This window comes from Chinchilla lanigera, unplaced genomic scaffold (genome assembly GCF_000276665.1).
Source record: "Chinchilla lanigera isolate Chin_1 unplaced genomic scaffold, ChiLan1.0 scaffold00018, whole genome shotgun sequence".
Taxonomy (NCBI): Eukaryota; Metazoa; Chordata; class Mammalia; order Rodentia; family Chinchillidae; genus Chinchilla; species Chinchilla lanigera.
In genome coordinates, this window is record NW_004955419.1 from 21873798 (window position 1) to 21896424 (window position 22627).

General features: G+C 34.8%; 1 protein-coding gene across 1 annotated transcript; it reads left to right on the plus strand.

The window, feature by feature from the left end:
* The first annotated feature begins 6872 nt into the window (after window positions 1-6872).
* LOC102006251 (olfactory receptor 13C3-like) lies at window positions 6873-7901 on the plus strand. The gene is given in 1 exon segment (XM_013513142.1): window positions 6873-7901. A coding segment is annotated over 1 exon segment (969 nt). The 5' UTR covers window positions 6873-6932.
* Window positions 7902-22627: the final 14726 nt, after the last annotated feature.

Here is a 22627-nt window from a genome sequence, read left to right on the forward strand (position 1 = left end):
GTATTATTACTAGTGTCAAGACCTTGTCAGGTAATCAGTACTTTTTAGAGATGTCTATTATTCATTCTGAAAGCAATGGAAAATACTATAGCTCAGTACAAAATAACTGGTGCTAGGCCAAACAGGCTCAACCCTCATCTCTGACAAACAGAAGAGGTAGGAACCAGAGACAGAATCAAGGAGCAAAAATCAGCTATACCTAGAAGACATCTCTAAAAAGTACTGATTATCTAAAAAGGTCTTGACACTAGTAATAATACTGCCTACCTTAAGCAACAAAACTTGATTGTGGAAAACAAATAAATAAAAATAGACAATCAGAAAACACAGAAGCAAGATGTAATCTAAAATACCCAATCTACCCAAAGCAAGTCCAGAAGGCATTGAGGTGGAAGAAATCAAAGGCTGTCACCTGAATTTTATGAAATGGTAGTAGCAGAGATAGCAAGACAAACAAATACTTAAATTTTAAAGAAAAACACAAATAATCACACAGATTGCTAAAGAGATGATGACCACAGTGAATAATATGAGCAGTGAATCTAGAACAGATAATGATTTTTAAGAGTATAGGAGTTTAGGAAAATCACGAATACCCAACATGGGAAAGAATTGGATGCTGTAAAACAGATACAAACAAATATTCTGGAGATTAAAAATTCTATTGAAAGCATATGCAGCAGAATAAACCAGTGTGAAAACAGAATGTCATATCTAGAAGCCAGGACTATGGTTGGTGATGATCAAATGAAAGACTCCTTAAAAATAACAATAGACCATGAAATATCAATCCAACAACTGCTAAATGATGCAAAAACGGATAACTACTTAGAGTTTTCTTTCATTTTCTTTTGGTTAATTTGGCTGAGGGTTTGTCAGTTTTATCTATTCAAAAATCTGACTGCTTCATCGTTCTCCTGTGTTATTCCTTTAGGCTATTGTTTGGTTATTTTCTGATCTTTATTATGTCTTTCCTTCTATTGGTCTTGGGTTTGGTTTTTCTAAGGCTTTGAGATGCATCATGAGAGTGTTTATTTGTGATCCCTGTGTTTTTATTTAATGTGGGCTTTTACTACTATAAAGTTCCCACTTGTAACATTTGTCAGTGGGTCCCACTGGCTCTGGAAGGTTGTGTTTGTATTTTCATTTGACTCTAAGATTTTTTAAATTCTCTCCCTGGTTTCTTCAGTTCCTACTGGCAGGAGCAGTACTTATGCAAGCACACAGAAAGAAATACAGATACTACTAACCATAGTAAATTGACATTAAAATACAAATATTATATTAATATTGTCCAGCTGGATCAGTATTAGCTGGGTATGCTCAATGACAGCCCCACTTTGCTTAGGACAAGCTGCAATATCCCAGCCATGACTTGTGTGTGCTTGACATCCAATATTAAACACTCCCAACAGAGACAGAGGTTATTTGTTTGCCCCAAAATCTGAGAAGGAAGGGGTGGGTTGGGGGAAGGAGCAGCTAGCTCCCTGATCATTTAATTTATTGGCATTTATTTTTCAAAATATTCTCTAATGAGCCTGTGTATTTCAGTAGTTTGTTTTGCAATATCTCTTTTCTTTTCTTTAATTGTATTTAGAGTTTTCTAGGCTCTAGGTCAAATATGGCAGGCACTGAGCCACTGAGCTATATACCCAGCCCTAAATAAAAATTTTAACTCCAGAAGAACAAGTAATCCAATTAATATATGGACAAAGGAGCTGAACTGACACTTTTCAAAAATAGGAATACAAATGTGAAAAGAATGCTGAAAATTTTTAGTCATCTAGGAAATGCAAATCAAAACCACATTGTGATTCCATCTCATCCCAGTCAGAATGGCTATCATCAATAATAAAAACAAACCTCATATGATGAGTATGCTGAGGAAAGGAACAGTTGTATGCTGCTAGTGGGAATGTAAATTAGTATAGCCTCTATGGAAATCAGTATGGATGATCTACCAAACTGTAAATAGAACTACTACATGATCCAGGTATACCACTTTCAAGTGTACCATAACAAAGAATCAAAGTCAGAATGCAATACAGATACTTGTAAGCCATGTTTATCACAGCACTTTTCCTAATATCCAAGTTGACGAACCAGCCTACATGCCCATTAGTGAATAAATGAATAAAGTAAATGTGATTTGTACGTATAACATGATATGTCTATATGTATATAACATGTAAATATGATATGTATATATAATACATAGATGTATATATATAATATATATAATTTCAGTTACAAAGAAGAAATAAATCATGTCATTTGCAAGAAAATAAAACTAGACATCATAGTGTTAAAATAAACCACACTCAGAAAGAAAAGTGTCACATGTTTTCTTTAAGATGTGAAACCTATAAAAAAAGATGACATGAACAGAGAGGGGAACAATTAGGGAAGAAGCAGGGGAACAAGGGAGCTAAGGTAAGAGAGGGTAACAGGGAGGGTAGACACAATCTAGGTACATTATATGTACATGTGAAACCATCACAAAGAAACTTATTATTTTGTTCATTTCTTATATGCTAATAATTATAAGAAAAATATTGTTACTACTTTCTTAAGCAAATGGTTATTTCTTAGACTCGAAATATTTTACAGTGAACCTCAATAAATCTACACTCTAACTTAATAGACATTTTAATTCTATCATGTGCTATTTACCTCTGAATTTTATGCCCTTAATTCATTATGAACTATTTGTGGCTTTAATATATTGATTTATTATTGTCCCATGAGTTTATGTATTGTATTATGCATAGCATTTCTTTTTATTGCAAAAATGTTGGTGATGGCATCCTCATTGAAATTAATTTATCAACAAGAATGAAGAGAAAATCAGCTAAAAATTAAATGATATTTAATTCACAGTGAATGTCTTTCATTTCATTCACAATATCTGGATCATCTTTGATTATAGCATTTCATTTTGGTAATTATTATTTGAATTATTTAACTCTTTTAATTAACTTTGCTTTAGTAGATAAGTTTAAACAAAAAAAATCTATCACATTTCATTGTTTGGTGAACATTCAGCTCCATTTTCAAAGGTTACATAAGCAGGAGAATGGTGTTCCCTTTTGGAACTGTAATACAACTACAAGGTACTGTCACACCACTGCTGAGTCTCTGCCACATTGTACTTGTCACATCAGAAGTTTCTCCCTGCCGTAGCTCTCTTCCTCCAACTTTAAATTGCTTTGGGAATTAGGGAACAATTATAATGACTGTTGTACAAAAATATTTACCCTTCTATATCTGTGGAATTGGGCAACATTTCTTGAAGCTGAGTTTAATTAGCTGAGATAAATATTGCAAAGAAAGTATCTGCTTCTGATAGGAAGTAGAAATAGTTTATCATTATAAAGGTAAGTCCTGGATACTGAAAACTGTATCATAATTAAGCTCAATTAAACCTAATCTGTAACTAAAGCTGTTAGTCAATATGTACTTGTAATACAAATAACCTGAAGAAATGTAGTTGCCAATTTATTTTCACCAAATACACCTGAAATTATTACTTTATTGTTATTTATGTATCTCTAATGACTAAAACAGTTTCCATATGCTATCTCATTATTTCCTTACTATATCCATAAGAAAAAATTAAGATAGCTATTTTTATTACTATTTTGCAAATGAGAAAACTGAGGCTATCTAATCACCAGCAAAGGCGTTGAAGCTGAAGACTGATTCTAGTCAGAGGTATTTTTCCTTTATGATAACCAGATGTCACACGTATCCTAGTGACAATCGGGTGAATTCTGTGTACTTGCAATGCATAAACTGCTGCTTATCCACATAAGATGAAAGCATGTTACTACTGACTGGAAGATTAAAAAGTAAACCTGTAAGTGAATAATTTGAGTATATTAAATAGTCCTCAACATTCACTGACCAATATTACACAGGGAAATTGTTTAAGAGCTGTGTTAGATTTAGGTGTAGAGGGATGGATGAGCAAGAGACTCAAACTGTTCCCATGGTTTTTATTACCTCTCAGTAGACAAGATAACCAATTTAAAGTGGGAGCAGCAGAAAATCAAAGTCCTGGCTCAAGGTGGACTCGAACTGATGGAACAGTTAGCACCTGGGAGGATAAGTCCTACAGCAAGTGGCAGGAGAGGCAGTTCAGGCTGCCTAAGGTGCACTGTCACAGCATTTATACAGAATGTGAAGATAGAAGGCTCCCCAGGCCTGGATTCTAGCAGAGCCTGACCTAGAGTATTGCCATGTGTCCTGGTAAGTCAATGTTATGCTGTCTCCTTCCTTATACTTTTGGAACTCGACTAATCAACGTGCTCATCCTCTCCACCCAATGTACTCCATGATCAATTTCTAAACCTCATTTGGGGAGAATTTGGATTTTTAATAAGAAGTATTGTGGGACAAGTGTAAGATCACTGCCCTGTTGCTGGGCACTTTTGCATGAGTACTGTCAAATTATCTTCACGATCCTATATTCTATATGGTTATCACTGAGCATTCTGTTGTTGAGATATGATTTCTATTTATTTTAGTGGTATCAGTCAAACAAAGTAGTAATGTAAAGAGAACTGGCTTTGGATCTTGCCTCTTCTGTTATTGCCCATGTGACCTTGGCCTAGTGAGCTATTTCCAGCACAAATATGGACACTGAGTGCTGCAATAAAATTGGATAACTTAAATGAAGATGTTTTCCTTCTCCTCTCCTCTCCCTCCTCATCTCCCTCCTCAGCTCCTCTCCCCTCTCCCTTTCATCTCCTCTCTTCTCCTCCCTTCTTCTCCCCTCTCTTTTCCCTGAGCTTCTATTCTTAGGCTGAATAAGTAAAAATTAACATTCTCTTCCTTAAGCTCAAGATTGTATACTCCCTTATTTGTCTCTCTTCAAAATTTAAATATTTCTATTGTCTATTTTTTACTAAATGCTTCCCTGCACAGAGAATATTCTAATTAAATTGGATTTTTGATTAAAGCTAATGTTTGCTTTAGTAAATTTCCCAGGTAACTGGCACACAATATGAATATACTCATGGTGACTATGGAAAGAGTAGTTTTCATATCTAGTCACCAATTATAAAAATCTCAATAATCTAAATGTCTTAATTTCTTTAGTTACATTTCTGTTCAAAACTCTCATCTTATATTACGTGAAGTCAAACTCATATAGATGTTAAAGTCAGTCTTAGGCTAAGCATTCACCAGTGTTCTTTACTTTCTAATGATGGACCCCTCCATCGCTAAAAGAAGTGTCAAACATTTTTTCCCCCAATGTCAGATGCTTTCTACATGCTTGATTCACTTTTCTTCTCAGATGTGCTTGCTGCTATTTTTGCACAAATACTCTTGTCCAAAATGGTGTGCTGAATTCTCTAATTAGCGCTCAGCTTTTCACATTTGGCTTCCTTGCTCAATTGCCTTCTTCTCTTCCAAACTCACCTTATCCTTTCCATGCTTCTGGAGCCAACATAAGTTTGAAACTGCTCTTGAAGTCTCCCTTGTGTGATTCATTTCACCTAAACACATTCCTTCTTGGAAAATTTATAATTATAACTCATATTACAGTATGTAAATATGTCTATGATAGATTTCCATATATAGTTCCTATTTTCTCAGTTTACAATGGCAACACTTCCCATTTTTAAAAATTTATCCTTACTATGCTCAGAATATGACTGGTTTCAAATGATGGTCTAAAATTATTATAGTAGTTTTTGTAAATTTATTCTGTTTTTTAAAATGTGTCCTTCAATATTTAGCAGTATGGCATCAATCTGGAGTTTTCTGTAAAACACAAAAGAATTATGGTCTTGAACTTTTGCTGATGGTGATGGCAATACATATAATAAAGCAACAGGAAATTGATCTGAACCAGAAACATCTAGATAATCTGCCAACTCAGTGTATATTAAAGTCTGCTACTGAAGTGCTTTGGGGACCAATTGCACAAACATCTCAGGCACTTTGGAGAAATTCAGATCTCAGGACCTGTGCTGGACACTGAAAGCAGATTTGAAGATTTTCAATATCCCCAGGTACTTATATGCACGTGAAAATCAGCAAACTCATTAACTGAACTGGATGTCAAAGATCTTAGCTTTAAGCTCAACTTTACTATTTACTACCTGCTTTATCTTGGTCAAGTTTCATCTTTCATATTTGGAAAAATGGAGATAATATAGAGAGTATACACATACAGTGGAATATACAATTATATATACATACTTATGTAAAATATTTGAACATCAGTACTATTTTTAGGTTGCCTTAAATGAAATTATGAGGATATAATCTGAAGCTGCAGAATAAAATAGTAGAGCCAACGTAATGTCCTCCATCACAATGATGTAGAGCCTGTCTGTGCAATGATCTTGTCATAGGAATGACCCTACAAGATAAAAGTGAGCTGAAATATGGGGTCAACAACTGACTGTGCCTTTAATCAGATGCTAAATTTTAGTTTATGCTATCAATTTACTATGATTAAATAGTGATAAAATATCCAACATAAGGTATAGAGTGTCAGGCTTGAAAAGAAATTCAGTTTTTAAAGATGTTGTGACATTTCAATGACTTTGTCAATCATTGAATCAAAATACCATTCCTTTTTGAATAGTATTTCCATTGCTCATTGCTGGGGCATATAGAATGAAGAAGGTAGCCATAAAGTTGGTAATTAACCAGGGACTCTATAAACATTAACTGAGCATGTGTCCTCAACAACATGAGATGTTATTTTTGTCTGTGTCTGAATATGGGCAAATATTCATATCTTGCGATGGGGCCAAAGTATTTCCAATTTCATTGTACATTAGAAATGCATACCATTTAATAAGTATCAGAACTTCAAGCAAGAACTCTGAATACATTCTAAAAAGATTGTTCAAGTAATTTGTACTATCTGTTTCTTGGCAGTAGATAATTTTGTCAGGTCTTCTTTTGACATGCTAGAAGTGTGTATCATGGGTATGATTAACCAGACCTTTGTGTCCGAATTTCTTCTTCTGGGTCTTTTAGGATATCCAAGGACTGAGATCATTTACTTTGCTGTGATTCTAATCACGTACCTAGTGATTCTAATTGGCAATGGTGTTCTGATCATAGCAAGCGTCTTTGATTCCCGTCTTCACACTCCCATGTACTTCTTTCTGGGGAACCTCTCTTTCCTTGATATTTGCTATACATCTACCTCTGTTCCATCAACGCTGGTGAGCTTAATCTCAAAGAGAAGAAACATTTCTTTTTCTGGATGTGCAGCGCAGATGTTCCTTGGATTTGCAATGGGGTCAACAGAATGTTTGCTCCTTGGCATGATGGCTTTTGATCGCTATGTGGCCATCTGCAACCCTCTGAGGTACCCCGTCATCATGAGCAAAGGTGTATATATACTTATGGCTTGTGTGTCATAGTTCTCTGGTGGAGTCAATTCAATTGTGCAAACATCTCTTGCCATGCAGTTGCCCTTCTGTGGAAATAATATTATCAATCATTTTACATGTGAGATCTTGGCTGTCCTCAAACTAGCTTGTGCTGACATATCCCTCAATATTATTACCATGATGATATCAAATATAGCTTTCCTGGTTTTTCCTCTTCTGGTCATTTTTTTCTCCTATATATTTATTCTCTACACCATCTTGCATATGAACTCAGCCACAGGAAGACACAAGGCCTTTTCAACCTGCTCAGCTCATCTGACTGTGGTGGTTATATTTTATGGCACCATTTTCTTTATGTATGCAAAACCCAAGACCCAAGACCTGAATGGGGAGGACAAGTTTCAAACTTTGGACAAGATGATTTCTTTATTTTATGGGGTAGTGACCCCCATGCTGAATCCTATCATCTATAGCTTGAGGAATAAGGATGTAAAAGCTGCTGTAAAATATATGCTGAACCAAAAACCTATTTAATAATAACAATGGGAAATTCAGATTGATGTGTAACAGGTACAAAAATGAATTCACAGGTGGTTCAATGAGAACTTGTATTTGGAGAAATAATGATTAGAGAGAGAGATTTTTATTCTTAGCTTCCTCTATTCTCAGCTAGAATTCCTGAAAACTATAGCGTGATATAAATTCATCTTACAGCATTCTCTGATCCAGATATTAAAACCACAATGAATTCTATTAAAATCTTATCCTTGGTGGTATCTGACTGTTTCTGATTGCCTGAGTTGAAATTGTGGGAAACAATCACACACAGACATTGGGAAAAGAGAGACAAGATCACAAACTCTACAATTCCCCCAGCTATGTAAGTAAGTTAGATAGATTATTTACTCTTTCTAAGCCAGAGTTATCTTACTTGTAATGGATAAAATCCATTTCCTAGTGTTATTTAAAGTTTCAATAAGTGGGGGAAAACAGCTAACATCATACCAGACTTACACCGTTATACAATTTTAGAACTGAAACTAAGACTTCAGTTGAGGAATGAGTTACCACTTAGCCCCTCCTGTACTCTGAGGTAACACACACTAGAGCTAATATCTCCACCCACTAAAAAAATTTAACACATAGTTCTTTCCCAATCCACTTCCTTAAGGTTTAGCCAGATTTATACCTAAATGATCTGGCCCCTAATTCCTGCTTCCCTGTTCTGGTGCCTCTCCTGCACCCCATTACATGCCCTTGGTACCTAATTCTTGTTTAATTCTCTTTTTTAATAATTTAGTATAATAAAATTTGAAGCATGTAAAAATATTATTTCTATTGTCTCAGCCAGCTCCTTAGCTCCTAACTTGATTTTTTTATCACAACATCAAAAGTGTCAGTATCTTATATGCAGGTTTATGTATCAGGTTGAACTCATCATCTGCTAAATATTGTAAGGGTGGATGTAATGTGGCTTTGATATAAGCAAGTGTACCCATGTTTATCAATGATTGGAAAACTAATAGAGTCAATAATAAACTCCCTTTTCTGGTGTTGGGGACAACAAATTCACAATGACTAATTTTGCATACTTCTGTAAGAGATAAATGGAGGTTGGGATTATCGTTATCACCCTTTTGAGATTTCCCATGAACTCTTTAGGGATGGGCCATCCTCTCCCACGCACTAAGACTAAAAACTAAAGATACTAAGATTAAAAAACACTCCAGAGCAAGATTCTTCTTAGCATAAAATCACCTCACCCCTCTTGAGTCATCCTAAGACTATCTATTGCTGGCTGAGTCACTGACCTCTGAGAGGACCTTGAATCACCTTGAATCTTCGCTAGCACCTTCTATCATTGTATACAACCAATAAATAGTGGCTGTCTTGGAGTGTCTTTGAATCGGCTCATCCTGAGACACTGATCTTCCAGCCCAGCTTCATGCATTACTAAATTTATCTCTGTTTCTTACCTCATCCTTTCGCTGTACCACCCATACAGGCAGTTGGCGATCTTAGCCAGGTCCCTGACACTCTGGAAAATCAGAAAATCTCCAATACATCGTTAGCTATACTGCCTTTTGATTCAAGAATCAATATTTTCTAAAATTCCAAAAGGCATAAAAAGATTTTTATAATTATTGCTGCTTTCCCAAAATAAAATTTTTAATCTTTCTTGTAATAACTAAGAGTCATAGGTTAATCATCTTATTTTGATTTATCAGTAGATGTACTATAAGTACTAGGCATTAAATTTTTTAAAGATATAAAATACAGATATTTTTAAAGGATGAGTTTAAGAAGTGAAACCAATAGGCCAGCTGTCAGACTAAATTACCCTTATAAAATTTATACTACTTTCCTAAACACTTACACTACTTTCAAAACTTTGCAAATTTGTTTGCAATTCTAATTATAGAAACACATACATTTCTGTCTCTATAAAGGAGCTATCAAAACATGCAACAAATGTTTAAATGAAAAAGTTTATTGCAATAAAAGACCCATCACCATTTATCCCCCTCAAAATACTCCTCCTCTCTTTGAACACATCTCATCACTGCTGCCACTTTCTGAAGCAGTTCTGAAAGTCCTCTTTCATATTCTTATGAGATGTGATAAAAATGTGCAGAATGCTGCTTCTGAGTGCCATCCAATGGAAAGACAGGCTCATGAAACATATTACAGTGTGTCCTCATCCCCCTTATTCAGCAGATCTGGGAAGGCGGAACTTCTGGCTCTTCCCTAAAGTCAAAATTACCATCAAAAATAAACATTTTGAATAGATTTGGGAAATTAGGGCCACAACAGCACAATTAAAGAAATACACGTACATTTTTAAAATTTTAATTTTAGAGATTAAAGAACCAAAACATATTAACAAACACACAGACAGAAATTAATCAATATAAAAACAATAAAAACAATACAGAATTTCAGACAAGGTGAAAAGAAATTAACAATGGTTGCTGTATTACATACTGTTATTTCATATTGCTCACTCAGATAAACAAAGACAGACATGCAAGAATGATCAAACAATTAAATATCAACTGTTCCTTTCAAGAAAGCAATAGAAATTAATAGTACAATTATCCTGGCCATCCTATGTGTATATATATGCACATATTTTTCCTTTTCTTTATTTTCTTCTTTTGCTCATCTCAGGCATTCTTTCCTTTTGAGCCGTTTTTTTCTCCTTCTCACTATCGATTGTACCTTTTAGATTTCATTTACTTCTTCAGCTTCTTATATAAGGGAGACAATATGATTTTTACACATGTGAGACTTATTTATTTCACTTATGAGTATGGTCTCTAGTGGCAAACATTCATCTATAAAAGCCTCCAGGTTATCTTTCTTTATAGCTGAATAATATTCCATTATATAAAAATACCACAGCTTTTTTATCCATTCCTCAGTTGATGGGCATTTGGGTTATTTTCATGATTTAGCTATTACAAATTGCACTGCTATAAATACGGGTGCATATATATCATTATGGTATGATGTTTTTAGTTCTTCTGGAAAAATACCCAGAAGAGGAATAGCTGGGTTGAATGGGACCTCTAATTCTATTTTACTGAGGAATCTCCAGACTGATCTCCACAGTGGTTGCACCAGTCTACACTCCCACCAATGGAGAAAGGCTCCTTTGTCCCCTCAACCCCTCCAGCATTTGTTGTTGATTGATTTCTTGATGATAACCAGTCTTTCTGGAGTAAAATAGAATCTCATTGTTGTTTAAATTTGCATTTCTTGAATGACTAATGATGTTGAGCAGTTTTTCATGTATTTATTTACCATTTGTATGTTTTTTATCTGATAAGTATGTATTGAAGTGTGTATTTATCTTAGATGTCCATTGTTGTGTTAAGTCTTTGAATTTGAGGGAGTGAGCTTTTTTTATTCTTTATATGTTTGAGATAGAAGTCCTTTGTCTGAGGAGCAGTTGGCTAAATCTTTTTCCCAGTTTGTGAGTTTTCTTTTTACTCTGTTGGTGATTTCTCTATATGTTCAAAGATTCTTCAATAAGATGAGATCCTGGTTGTTGATTCATTGAAGTATTTCCCATGCAGTTTGGTTTTTGTTTATAAATTCTCTGCCTCCCCCTATGTCTTCAAGATTTCTACCTACTTTCTCTTCCAGTAGATTAAATGTTTCTGTTTTAATATTTAGATCTTTAATCCATTTTGACTTTAATTTGGTGCATGCTGATAGACATGGGTCTAGTTTCAGTCTTTGGCATGTGTCGAGCCAGTTTTTCCAGCACCATTTATTAAAGAGGCTATGTTTCTTCCAGTGAATTGTTTGGCCCCTTTGTCAAAGATAAGGTGACTGAGTGTGTGTTTGTGATTGTGACTGCATCTTCCAGTCTGTTCCATTGATCCTCGGGTCAGTTTTTTTGCCAATATCATGCTGATTTTATAACAGTATAATTTAGTATAATTTTAGTATAATTTCAAATCAGGGGTTGTGATTCCACCAGCTTTGCCTTTGTTACTTAGGATTGCTTTTGCTGTTCTGGGTCTCTTCTGGTTCCAGAATTTTAGGAATGTTTTCTCTAGATCCATGAGATATACTAGTGGTATTTTAGTTGGAATTACATTGAATATATACAGCAATTTTGGGAGTATGGCCATTTTCACAATGATCATTCTTCCTATCCATGACCAAGGAATATCTTTCCATTTTCTAGAATCCTCTTCAATCTCTTTTTTTCAGAGTACTGTAGTTTTCATTGAATAGATCTTTTACTTCTTTTGTTAGATTGATTCCTACATATTTCAATTTTTTGGATGCTATTGTGAAATGTATGATTTCCTTAATTTCTCTCTCTGTGTGTTTGTTGTTTGTATATAGGAATGCTATTGATTTTTTAGTGTTCATTTTGCATCCAGCTACACTAATGGATTTGTTCATTAATCCAAGTAGTCTTTTGGTGGACTTTTTGGGGTCTTCCATGTAGAGTATCATGTCATCTGCAAATAATGATAATTTCACTTCTTCCTTTCCTATATTTATTTATTTTTTCTGTCTTTTCCAATCACTCTGGCTAATGCTTCCAGAACTATGTTGAATAGGAGTGGTGACAATGGACATCCTTGTCTTGTCCCTGACTTTAAAGTGAAAGCTTTCAGTTTTTGTCTATTTAGTATGATGTTGGCTGTTCATTTGCAATAGATGGCTTTGATCACATTGAGGTAAAGACTATCTATTCCTATTTTCTGTAGGATTTTTATCATAAATGAGTGTTAGATTTTGTCAAAAGCTTTTTCTGCATCTGTTGAGATCATCATGGGGTTTTTGATTTTGGCTCTGTTGATGTAGTGTATTACATTGATTTGTGTATATTGAACCATCCTTGCATTCCTGGGATGAATCTCAGTTGGTGATGGTGTATAATTTTCTTGATGATTTGTTTCATTCTGTTTCCTAATATTTTATTGAGTATCTTTACCTCTATGTTCATTAGAGAGATTGGTCTGGAGTTCTCTTTCTTGGTTGGGTCTCTTTCTGGTTTTGATATCACTATAATACTTGTCTCCAGAAATGAGTTAGGGAGAATTGCTTCCTTTTCACTTTCATTGAAGAGTTTGAGGAAAATTGGCATTAAATCTTCTCTGAATTTCTTATATAATTCTACTGTGAATCCATCAGGACCTTGGCTTTTCTTTGTTGATAAATTTTTAATGACATTTTCAATCTCATTAATTGACATTGGGTTATTCAGGATTTTTATATCCTCTTGACTCAATTTTGGTAATTTGTACATATCTAGGAATCTGTCCATTTCTTCTGAGTTTTCTACCCTATGAGAGTAAAAATTTTCAAAGTAGGTATTGATGATCTTTTGAATTTCTATAGGATCTGTAGTGATTTCACCCTTTTCATTCATTATTGCATGAATTTGAGTTCTTTCCTTCCTTTTTTTGATAAGGTTGGCTAGGGGTTTACCAATTTTATTTATTCTTTCAAAGAACCAACTTTTGATTCATTAATTTTTTGTAGTGTTTTCTTCATCTCAACTACTAATTTCTGTCCTGATCTTTATAATTTCCTCCCTTCTTTGGGCTTTGGGCTTGAAACATTAGTCTATTTATTTGTCCTCTTTCTGTTTTCTTGATATGTGAGCTCACTGCTCTAAATTTCCCTCTGAGGATTGCTTTCAATGCATCCCACAGATTCCAGTAAGTTGTATTCACATTTTCATTTGTTTGTAGGTTTTGCTTAATTTCTTCTTTAATTTCATCAGTGACCCATTGATTGTTCAGGAGGTTGTTATTTAATTTCCATGTGTTTATGTAGTTCTTGTGGCTCCTTTTGTCATTAATTTTCAATTTCATTGCACTATGGTCAGATAATATGTCTGGGATAATTTCAGTTCTTTTGCATTTAGTTAAGCATGCTCTATGGGCTAGAATGTGGTCTATTTTAAAGAATGTCCCATGTGCAGCTGAGAAGAATGTGTATTCTGATGTTGTGGGGTGGAACTCTTTTTAAACATCTACTAATTCCATTTGTTCATAGATTTGGTTCAGATCTATTATTTCTTTGCTGACTTTTAGTCTAGTTGACCTATCTCTTTGTGTCAATGGGGTGTTTAGGTCCCTCATTACAATAGTGTTGTTAGTTACTCATTTTTCATGTCTATTAAGATTTGTCTTATATAGTTGGGTGCTCCCATATTTATGATTGTTATCTCCTCTTCTTGCAGTTTTCCCCTAACAAGTATGTAGTGACCCCCCTCTATCTCTTTTGATTGTTCTTGGTTTGAAGTTCACATTATCTGTAAACAGAATAGATACTTATACTTTTTTCTGGGTTCTTGTTGCATGGAGAGTTGTTTCCAATCCTTTGACTTTCAATCTGTAAATTTCCTTTTGAGTTCAATGTGTTTCTTGTGCACAGCACATTGTTGGTTTTTGTTTCTTGATCCACTCTGACAATCTGCTTCTCTTGACTGGTGAATTGAAGCCATTTACAATAATAGTTATAACTGATATGTGTTGGCTTATCTTTGTCATGTTGTTTACTTGCTGTTTGTTTCCTACTTTTTCTGTCTGTTTAATTACTTGCTCTACTTGGGGGTTCCTTTGTGTTGCCGTTCTTTAAATTGAGGTAATTTTTATCTCTTTCTAGAATATCTTTTAGTACTGCTTGTAGGGCTGGTTTGGCACTCATGAAGTTCTTCAGTTGTTCTTTGTTGTGGAAATATTTTATTTCTCCATTAAATTTAAAGCATAGTTTTTAAGGATATACCAATCTGGGTTTGAAGCTATTTTGTCTCTGGACCTGTAATAGTTCACTCTAATCTCTTCTCTTCTGGATGGTTTGTGTTGAGAAATCTGCCATGATTCTGATGGGCTTTCCTCTGTAGGTGATCTGTTTCTTTTCTCTAATGGCTTTTAATATTTTGTTCTTTTGCTGGGTTTCTGGGATCTTGATTATTATATGTCTGGATACAGTTTTATTTTGGTTATGGCTAGCTGGAGTTCCATATGCTTCACTGATGTCAGATTCTTTTTCCATGCTTGGGAAATTTTCTGCTGTTACTTCTGCAAGTATTCTTTTTAGGTCATTTGTGTTGAATCCTGCTGTTTTGTTGACACTTATTAGTCTTACATTATTCCTCTTTGCTTTGTCTTGCATCTGTTGAATTGATATTTCCTTGTTCCTTGTTAGTTTTAAGAGATCCTTCCTTTCATGATTGTTAGCTGCAATGCTATTATCTTTGGCTTCATTCAAGTGGTTTTGCCAGATTTCAATGGAAACTTTGATTTCCTGGATATCTCTTTGAATCGGTTTCATACATTCTAGTTATTTCCTATACTGCTCATTTATAATTTCCATCAATTTCTATGCTTATCTACTTTTTAAAATAGGCCTAATTAAATGGGCCGAAAAAAAACTTCAATAATGGTGGCAATTAAATTTTTAACCGAAAAAATACTTCCGCCCAGAAGGCCTCGAAGAACCGAAGGAATTGGTTCCTTAACTTCCCTGCAAGCAATTCAAAAAATTCAAGGGGGGGAATAACAAAGTCCCCCGGGGGGAAGGCCCCCGGAACTGGTCAAGGGAGGAGGGAATTCCGAAAATGCAATTTCCTCCTTTGTCCTGTCATTTTTGATACTGAAAGCAAAGCGCCCATTCTCACTCTTCTCTGGCAGCTCACCAAAGATCCCTAGTGTCTCTAGTTTCCCTGAGGGTCATACTTGACCCTCAGTGGCTGGGGAGATGGGCTGCTCAGTCCAGGGTCACCAGGCAGTTGGTGCAGTGTACCAAGATCTCCCAGGTCTCAGATGCAAACTGTGGTGTCAGTAGATTGCAGACCACCTGATCCAGTGTCCCAACGCAGCTCAGGGCATGCGCAAGGCCCAGATGTGGACTGCAATGGCAGCAGGATCATGGGCTGCCTGGTCTATTGTTCCCAGGAAGTTGATAGATTGTACCTGGCTGTCAGAGTTGAGCCACAAACTGTGATGATGGCAGATTGCAAGCTGCAGTGTCTGGGGTCCCTAGATAGCTGATGTAGCAGGCAGAGCCCAGAAGCAAACCACAGTGGTAGCTGATCTTGGACAATCTGGTCCAGTGTACTCAGGCAGCTCAGGGCCCACACAGGCAGTTTTTTCTTTAACACATTTCATTAACTACAGTGTGAATCATGCACTTCAGTTTGTGCCACATTTGGGAATGTGTAAACCAAGGCATGAACAATGTTTCTTCCAGTTAAGCAGTAGGACAGTGCTGGTAAGGATGGTGAACGTGAAAAAATTACATCATTTCTCATTCTAGTGTCTTGTTACATGATAATGCAGTTTATGTTGGTTAACTTTATAAATTTCAAGAGAGTCCAAATTTTTAAACACTGCACATTTATCCAGTGCTATATCTTTTATAGAACATGTGAGACTCAAGTGTGTACTCAGATAAGGCTTTCATAAAGATATAGGAAAAGTGGTTTCAAGAGGAAGAAATTTCAGGAGGAAAGGTGGAATTCAAAACTTTAGTTCATATTTCTAAGGTCAATTTTGAGCAAGGGTCTTTTAGAATTTTTCAGTCAGCATTTGTTTATATTGTTGCCATTAATTGTTGGCTCCTTGAATAGAATTTGAATATATATTGTGGACCTCATATATTGATTTCCCCAAGGTACTATCACACATGTAATAGTAATCTCTACATATATTTTAGTTGAGAATGCCAAAAAGCTTTCTATAGGATCTTTTCCAAAAAATCATCAGTCACTTGTTCTTTCCATTTTTCATTTCTTTTACTTAGATTATCCTCCTTGGGGTAGGATTGTTAGGTTCAGCCAGAGGTCTCTCCTATAAAGTTGGTATCATAAATATGGTTACTATTTCCTATTTAATTCTCAGTCATGAAAAAATAGGGTGGGGTAAGTATAAGTAAATAGGCCCGTACCATGCATGAGGTTAGGAGACAAAAACCATTCATCTTAATTTAAAATTGTGAAAATAAAGAATCATTATTATTGTTCTTTTAGGAATATGGGCAGTGGTAGTATTTAGTTATACGTCTCAGTGTCATGCTCAGCAAATAATCATTCTTCTGAAATTCATAAATACTATGAATACCCCACTAATATAGAAACAGGCAAAGAAAAAGAAAAAATATTTCAGAACACAGAAGTTTCTATAAGTGCCTATATCATTCTCACTATCTTTTCCATGTGTTTCCCTTCTATATTTCAACCATATATCCAGTACTGATTTCCAGTGAATTCTTGTGTATGCTGTTTTAACACACTTCTTTTATGAAAGCCATAAATTTAGTTTTTTAAATCACCCTCCAATTGAACATTTCAATTTTCACTGGTCCACATGTTTTGGATGGAAATATTGTCTATTGTTTGCAGTATTTTGCAACCCATTGTTTAGTTTTATCAAGAATGCCTCAATTAGATGGCCAACCTACAAATTAAATTAATACTTTTTCTCTAGGTCCTAATGTTGTGGTAGTAATTACTTCATCTCCTAGGTATGTAAATCAAATCCAAAATAAATCTTTCTCTTAATCGAGGGTCACTGTTATCCTTCTGGAAACACTGGTGATAGCCAACATAATCCACTTGCCAAGTATGGTGTCTTATGGATCCTTTCATTTGGAGGCTTATAAGTGCATTTTATTTTTAATTTTTTCAAACAGAAAAATTTTAGGGTATATTTTCAATTTTTAAAGAAAACAGGATAAATAGTTTTCATTCTTTGTTGCTTTGGTTGAATGCATCCATGCTTGCTCTTCTTATATCTCCAGGAGCTACTCCCAAAGAGAAAATACAGACTCCATTTATCAGTTCTAGTCCCTTTCGTAATGTTATGATAGACTAGCCAAGCTTTACCGTGATCATTTGTTTTTAGGTTCACCAGTTAAGGGTCTCACAGTTTACATCTTACACAGTCATGTAAGGCCTATATTTTCAGACCATGTGACATTCCATATTACAATTCCAGTTCTGCCCTTTGCAAAAAAATTCATATCGTTTCACTACTGTTATTATTTTGGTCTCCTGATTTATGAAGAAGGCCATGAATTCTTCCCAAATCAAATACTAACAATTACTTGTGAATATTATTTTATCACACTTTCCTCTGTTTAGCTACAAAAAAATCAAATCTCACTAAATGATTTTAACAGGTTTCTGTGTCTAAACTTCTAGTATGTTACAATGTCAAAACAACTTTAATAATTTTCCATTTGTATTTGACCAACACATTTGTAGTGTGTGTGCACATGTGCACTCTTTATTTGTTTATGTCTATGGAAACACATAAAAAGTTTTCTTTTTTCAGAATTCAAGTATTCTACAGTAAATCTGACATCTACTGGGAAATTACAGCTGTAATCTGAGTATTAAACACTATGCTATAGCTTAATATATTTTCAAAAAACAGTTTAGTTTTATTATATGCTATCTGTCTATCTGAAACTACATCTCAGACTAGTCATTCTGGAATATTTTTACTTATGTAGCCTTATCATATTAATTCACTTTTGTCCTATGGATTTATTCATTGTACTGTTTACCTGTATTTCTCGTCATTCCAAAAAAGACTGGTGATGGCGTGTTGCATGAATATAATTTATCCAAAAGAATGAAGAGAAAGTAAGCAAAAAAGTTAAATGACAATGTTTAATTCACAGTGAATATCTTTGTGTTTTCATTCATAATATCTAATCATTTTAAAAATTATAGCATGTTTTAGGAATTATTGTTTGATTTCTCAATCTCTTTGATTAACTTGGTTTTAGTAGATATAGGTTAATCTTAAAAGCTCTCACATTTCTTAAAGTTTGTTTGGTTAATATTTGCCTCTGTTTCTAAAAGTAACAAGGGCAGGAGAATGATATTTTCTTTTTAAGCTTTAATTCAGCCATAGCATAGTCTCAATACCACTCATACTTAGCTTTGTGGGACATTGTCCCTATTGTATCACAAGTTTCTTCATTCCATAGATTCCTCACTCCAACTTTAAATTGCTTTGGGAATTGGGGAACAATTATAATAACTGTAGCATAAAAATATTTACTTTTCCACATTTGTGGATTTGGGTACTCTTTGGTGAACTTGAACTTATTTCAGACTGCTGACACAGATATATAACAAAAGTACTTGATTCTTTTAGGAGGTAGTAATAACATGCCATTATAAAAGTGGATACTGAATAATTTGAATCTATACCTTTTCATTCATAATTAAAACTATCATTATCTATGACTTTTTTTCACAGTACTGAAAATTGAACCTAGGGCCTTTGCCCTGAGCTATATTCCCAGTCCTTCTTTATTTTTAATTTTGAAACAAGATCTCACTAAGTTGTTCAGGCTGGGCTTGAATTTGTAATCTTCCTGCCAGAGCTTTCCAGAGTGTTGGGATTATGGGCCTTTACAACCACACGCAGCTAAAATATGGATTTATAATGTGAATAATGTTAGGCAACACAGCTACCAACTCATTAGTAGTAAATACATCTATAGTTTAATACGTTCATTATTATAATCTATACAGTGCTGATTGATGCATGCAGAATTTTCATATGTCCTCCAACTTATTCTCAAGACACATCTGTAAAATAATTAAGCTAAGTACTTCTCTCACTATTTTGCTATATATTTGAAGAAAAATGAGCCCAAAGCCTAGAACATTTTTTTGCTTCCCTAGGACAACTCAATGCCATATAAATTCAAGTGACTATTTGGTGATTCTGATGTACTTGTAGTGCATAACCTGTCTAATTTCTGTATAAGAGGGAAACTCATTAGCATTAACAGAAAGTTACTTTTGTTTTAAACTCAGAGCTTGCGGAAAATGAACCATTTGGGTTTATTAAGCTGTCCTACACTAGAATCCACAAACACTGGGCAAAGAAATTGCTTATGAGTGTAGAAAGTAAGCCTTTACTAGTTCAGTCAACACTCATCCCTTATGTGCAGCACTGGGTTAGGCCGTAGTTGTACAGAGATGAGCCAAAGAGATAACTGCTCCCCCACAACTCTTGATCTCACAGTACACAAGGTATGCAATTTAATGTGCTTGGAGCAGAAGCAAACTAAAGGCAACAACAAAGGCTTGGCTCAAGGTGGAGTGAATCAGTGAGGAAATTTCTCCCTAGAAAGAAAAGGCTGAGAAGGAGACAGGAGGAAGGAGTTGAAACCCGTTATGTGTCATTGTTACCATTGTCAGGAAGGGGACAACAGACTCCCTCAGTTAAGCCCCCAGTATGGCTACATTTGGTGCTTTGCCATGTTTCCTGGTAAGTCAATGTCTTCTTTTATGTTTGTGATTGAGATACTGAGAGCACTGTGACCCTTCCCCTGACCAAGTTCTGGACCCCACTTAGGGAGAATACTGATTTATCATGAGTATTGTGTGTATAGAATAAGTTCAATGAAAATGGAGTGTTCTGAGGGATATGATTCAATCCTACAGCTCTGCACCTTCCTCTGTAATTAGAAGTTAAGTCCCTGGACATTGTCAATGAGTACAGTTAACTTTTGTCTTTATGTTCTCAATTTGTTTGTGGTACTCACTGACCATTTTTTTTTGTTGACACACAATTTCTGTACAGATTTTAGTGCTGTTAGACATGGAAATAGAAAGAGAAGTGGATTTGCATTTTGCATCTGCTCATTATTAGCCATGTGACCTCAGCCAAGTTAACTAATTTCAAGCACAGTATCTGGCAAATAGGAATCTGTATTTCTGGTCTTAAGCTGAATAAGTTAAAATTGCTCTGAGGCTCAATTTTCTCATCTCTCATATGGGAATTCAGTATAATTCAATATTCTCTCCTTTGTGCCTTTCTTCAAAGTTGAAAGTTTCTATTTGGTATTTGTTAATAAAATTACTTCTAATGTCAGCCTCTTTGTGTACTTCATGTCTAACTCCAAGACCCTACTACACACCACAGGGAAATTTTTCACTTTTCATCAAACAATAAACTCTGTTAGGCTAGAAGTTGAAATCTGAAAATTGGTGGTGGTTATAAAAAATGTTTTTTGTGTGTATCTGCCAGATAGTAACTACTAATAACATAATTGATCTAAACATGAAATGCCTTATATCACATATCTGCTAAAAAACACCACAAAATTGAGGTCTATGTAAAGTTTAGATAGCAGCTGATGTCACAAGCTCTAACTGCTCAGCTGTTTTTTGCTTCCTATATGAAGCCAGTCACCAATAAAAAGAAGTGTCAACTTTGTGCCTAGCCTTTGGGATTTTGCCTTTCCAGAAATGCTTTGTACCATGTTCCACAGGACTTTCCTTGCCTGAGAAGTAGGTACAGACTCCTACAAGTTGCTCAACCTATTCTTCCTTTCAGGATATTCTATGTCTTTTTTTTCTTCTACACATGCCTAATTTTTCTCTGTGTTTTGAGATCTGGCCTAAGTCTAAACCTTTTGCAGAACTCTTCCTTGTTTCTCGTTAGTTCCTTCTAAGACTACATAGTAATAATATTCATTCTGGTCATATGATGTGATTATATTCTATATTAAACTGTTCCATGAATAGATTTTTCTGTTTCCTTCACTAAATTGTGAAAGTTTTGATGGTGCACATAATGGGTTATGTGTTTCCCCTCCTTAATTGGCTTAGGACAGGATTATGAGGCTATTAGTAATACTGTACACATACGGTGCAGCAAAAAAATTATTGATTTTCTGATATTTGTCTTTCAATAGTATTTATTTTACAGAGATACTAGACAACAAGATGTCCTGAAGTTTACTAGAAAACACAAATAATGATATGGTTGATCATTTTTTAAGTTGTTATGGTAGTCTATGTAACAACACAAAACCAAATCTATTTGGATCAGAAACATCTGGGTAATCTGCCAAGTCACACTAGAGAAACCACCTTTTGCACTCAAAGTGTGCTTCTGTAACAGCTATTATTTTATGCTCTCAAAGTTTATTAGAGCTGTCCTACTCAAGACTAAAAAAGAATTTATATTTTGCAAAAGAGCATCAAACGATCTGTATGCATGTAAAACACTGAAAGACTGAAATAGCTGATTCCTCAGACAAAAAATTTCAATAGTCTTTGATGGGAAAACAAGGCACAGTAATAGTTGGTATTTTAGTACACAAACCTCTAGACTTTATTGCCAAAGAGCCGAGGTTCATGCTTCTCTTTTTACCTACAGGCTGAAGTCACATCCCATCTTGCATATTTATAAATAGAATTCTGAATAGTCAGAAGATTCGCTTGCTCTTTGTAAAGTATAATATGTTATACACACATAGACACAAATATACTTAAGGCTTATTTTCTCAGATTCACTTAAAAAATAAATCATTATAAATAACCCTGATGTTGTAGGATAAAACAACTAAAGAGAGACTATGTATTGTTCTCCAGAGATTATCTATCACATACATGCACATCTGGACTATGCAGTAGTCTTATTGCAGGAAGATGCAATGTAAGAGTGGTCTGCTACTCTGAAATCAACAATTAACTTTAACTTTGAATAGATGTTAAACTGCAATGTATGTATTTCAATTTGCTATGATCAAATGGCTGACCTATAAAAATTAACAATTAACTGGCCAGAAAAGGTTTAGAGTTTTAGGTAGATAAACAAATATGTGTAAAAAAAAAACTGTTTTAAAAATTCTGAACATTTCAGTTAAATGTTGGATTGAAATCCTTGTTATTTTTTGCTTTCTCCACTGTTCTCTCATTGGCCTTTGACTAAATGAAGAACTTGACTTTGTTCTCTGCA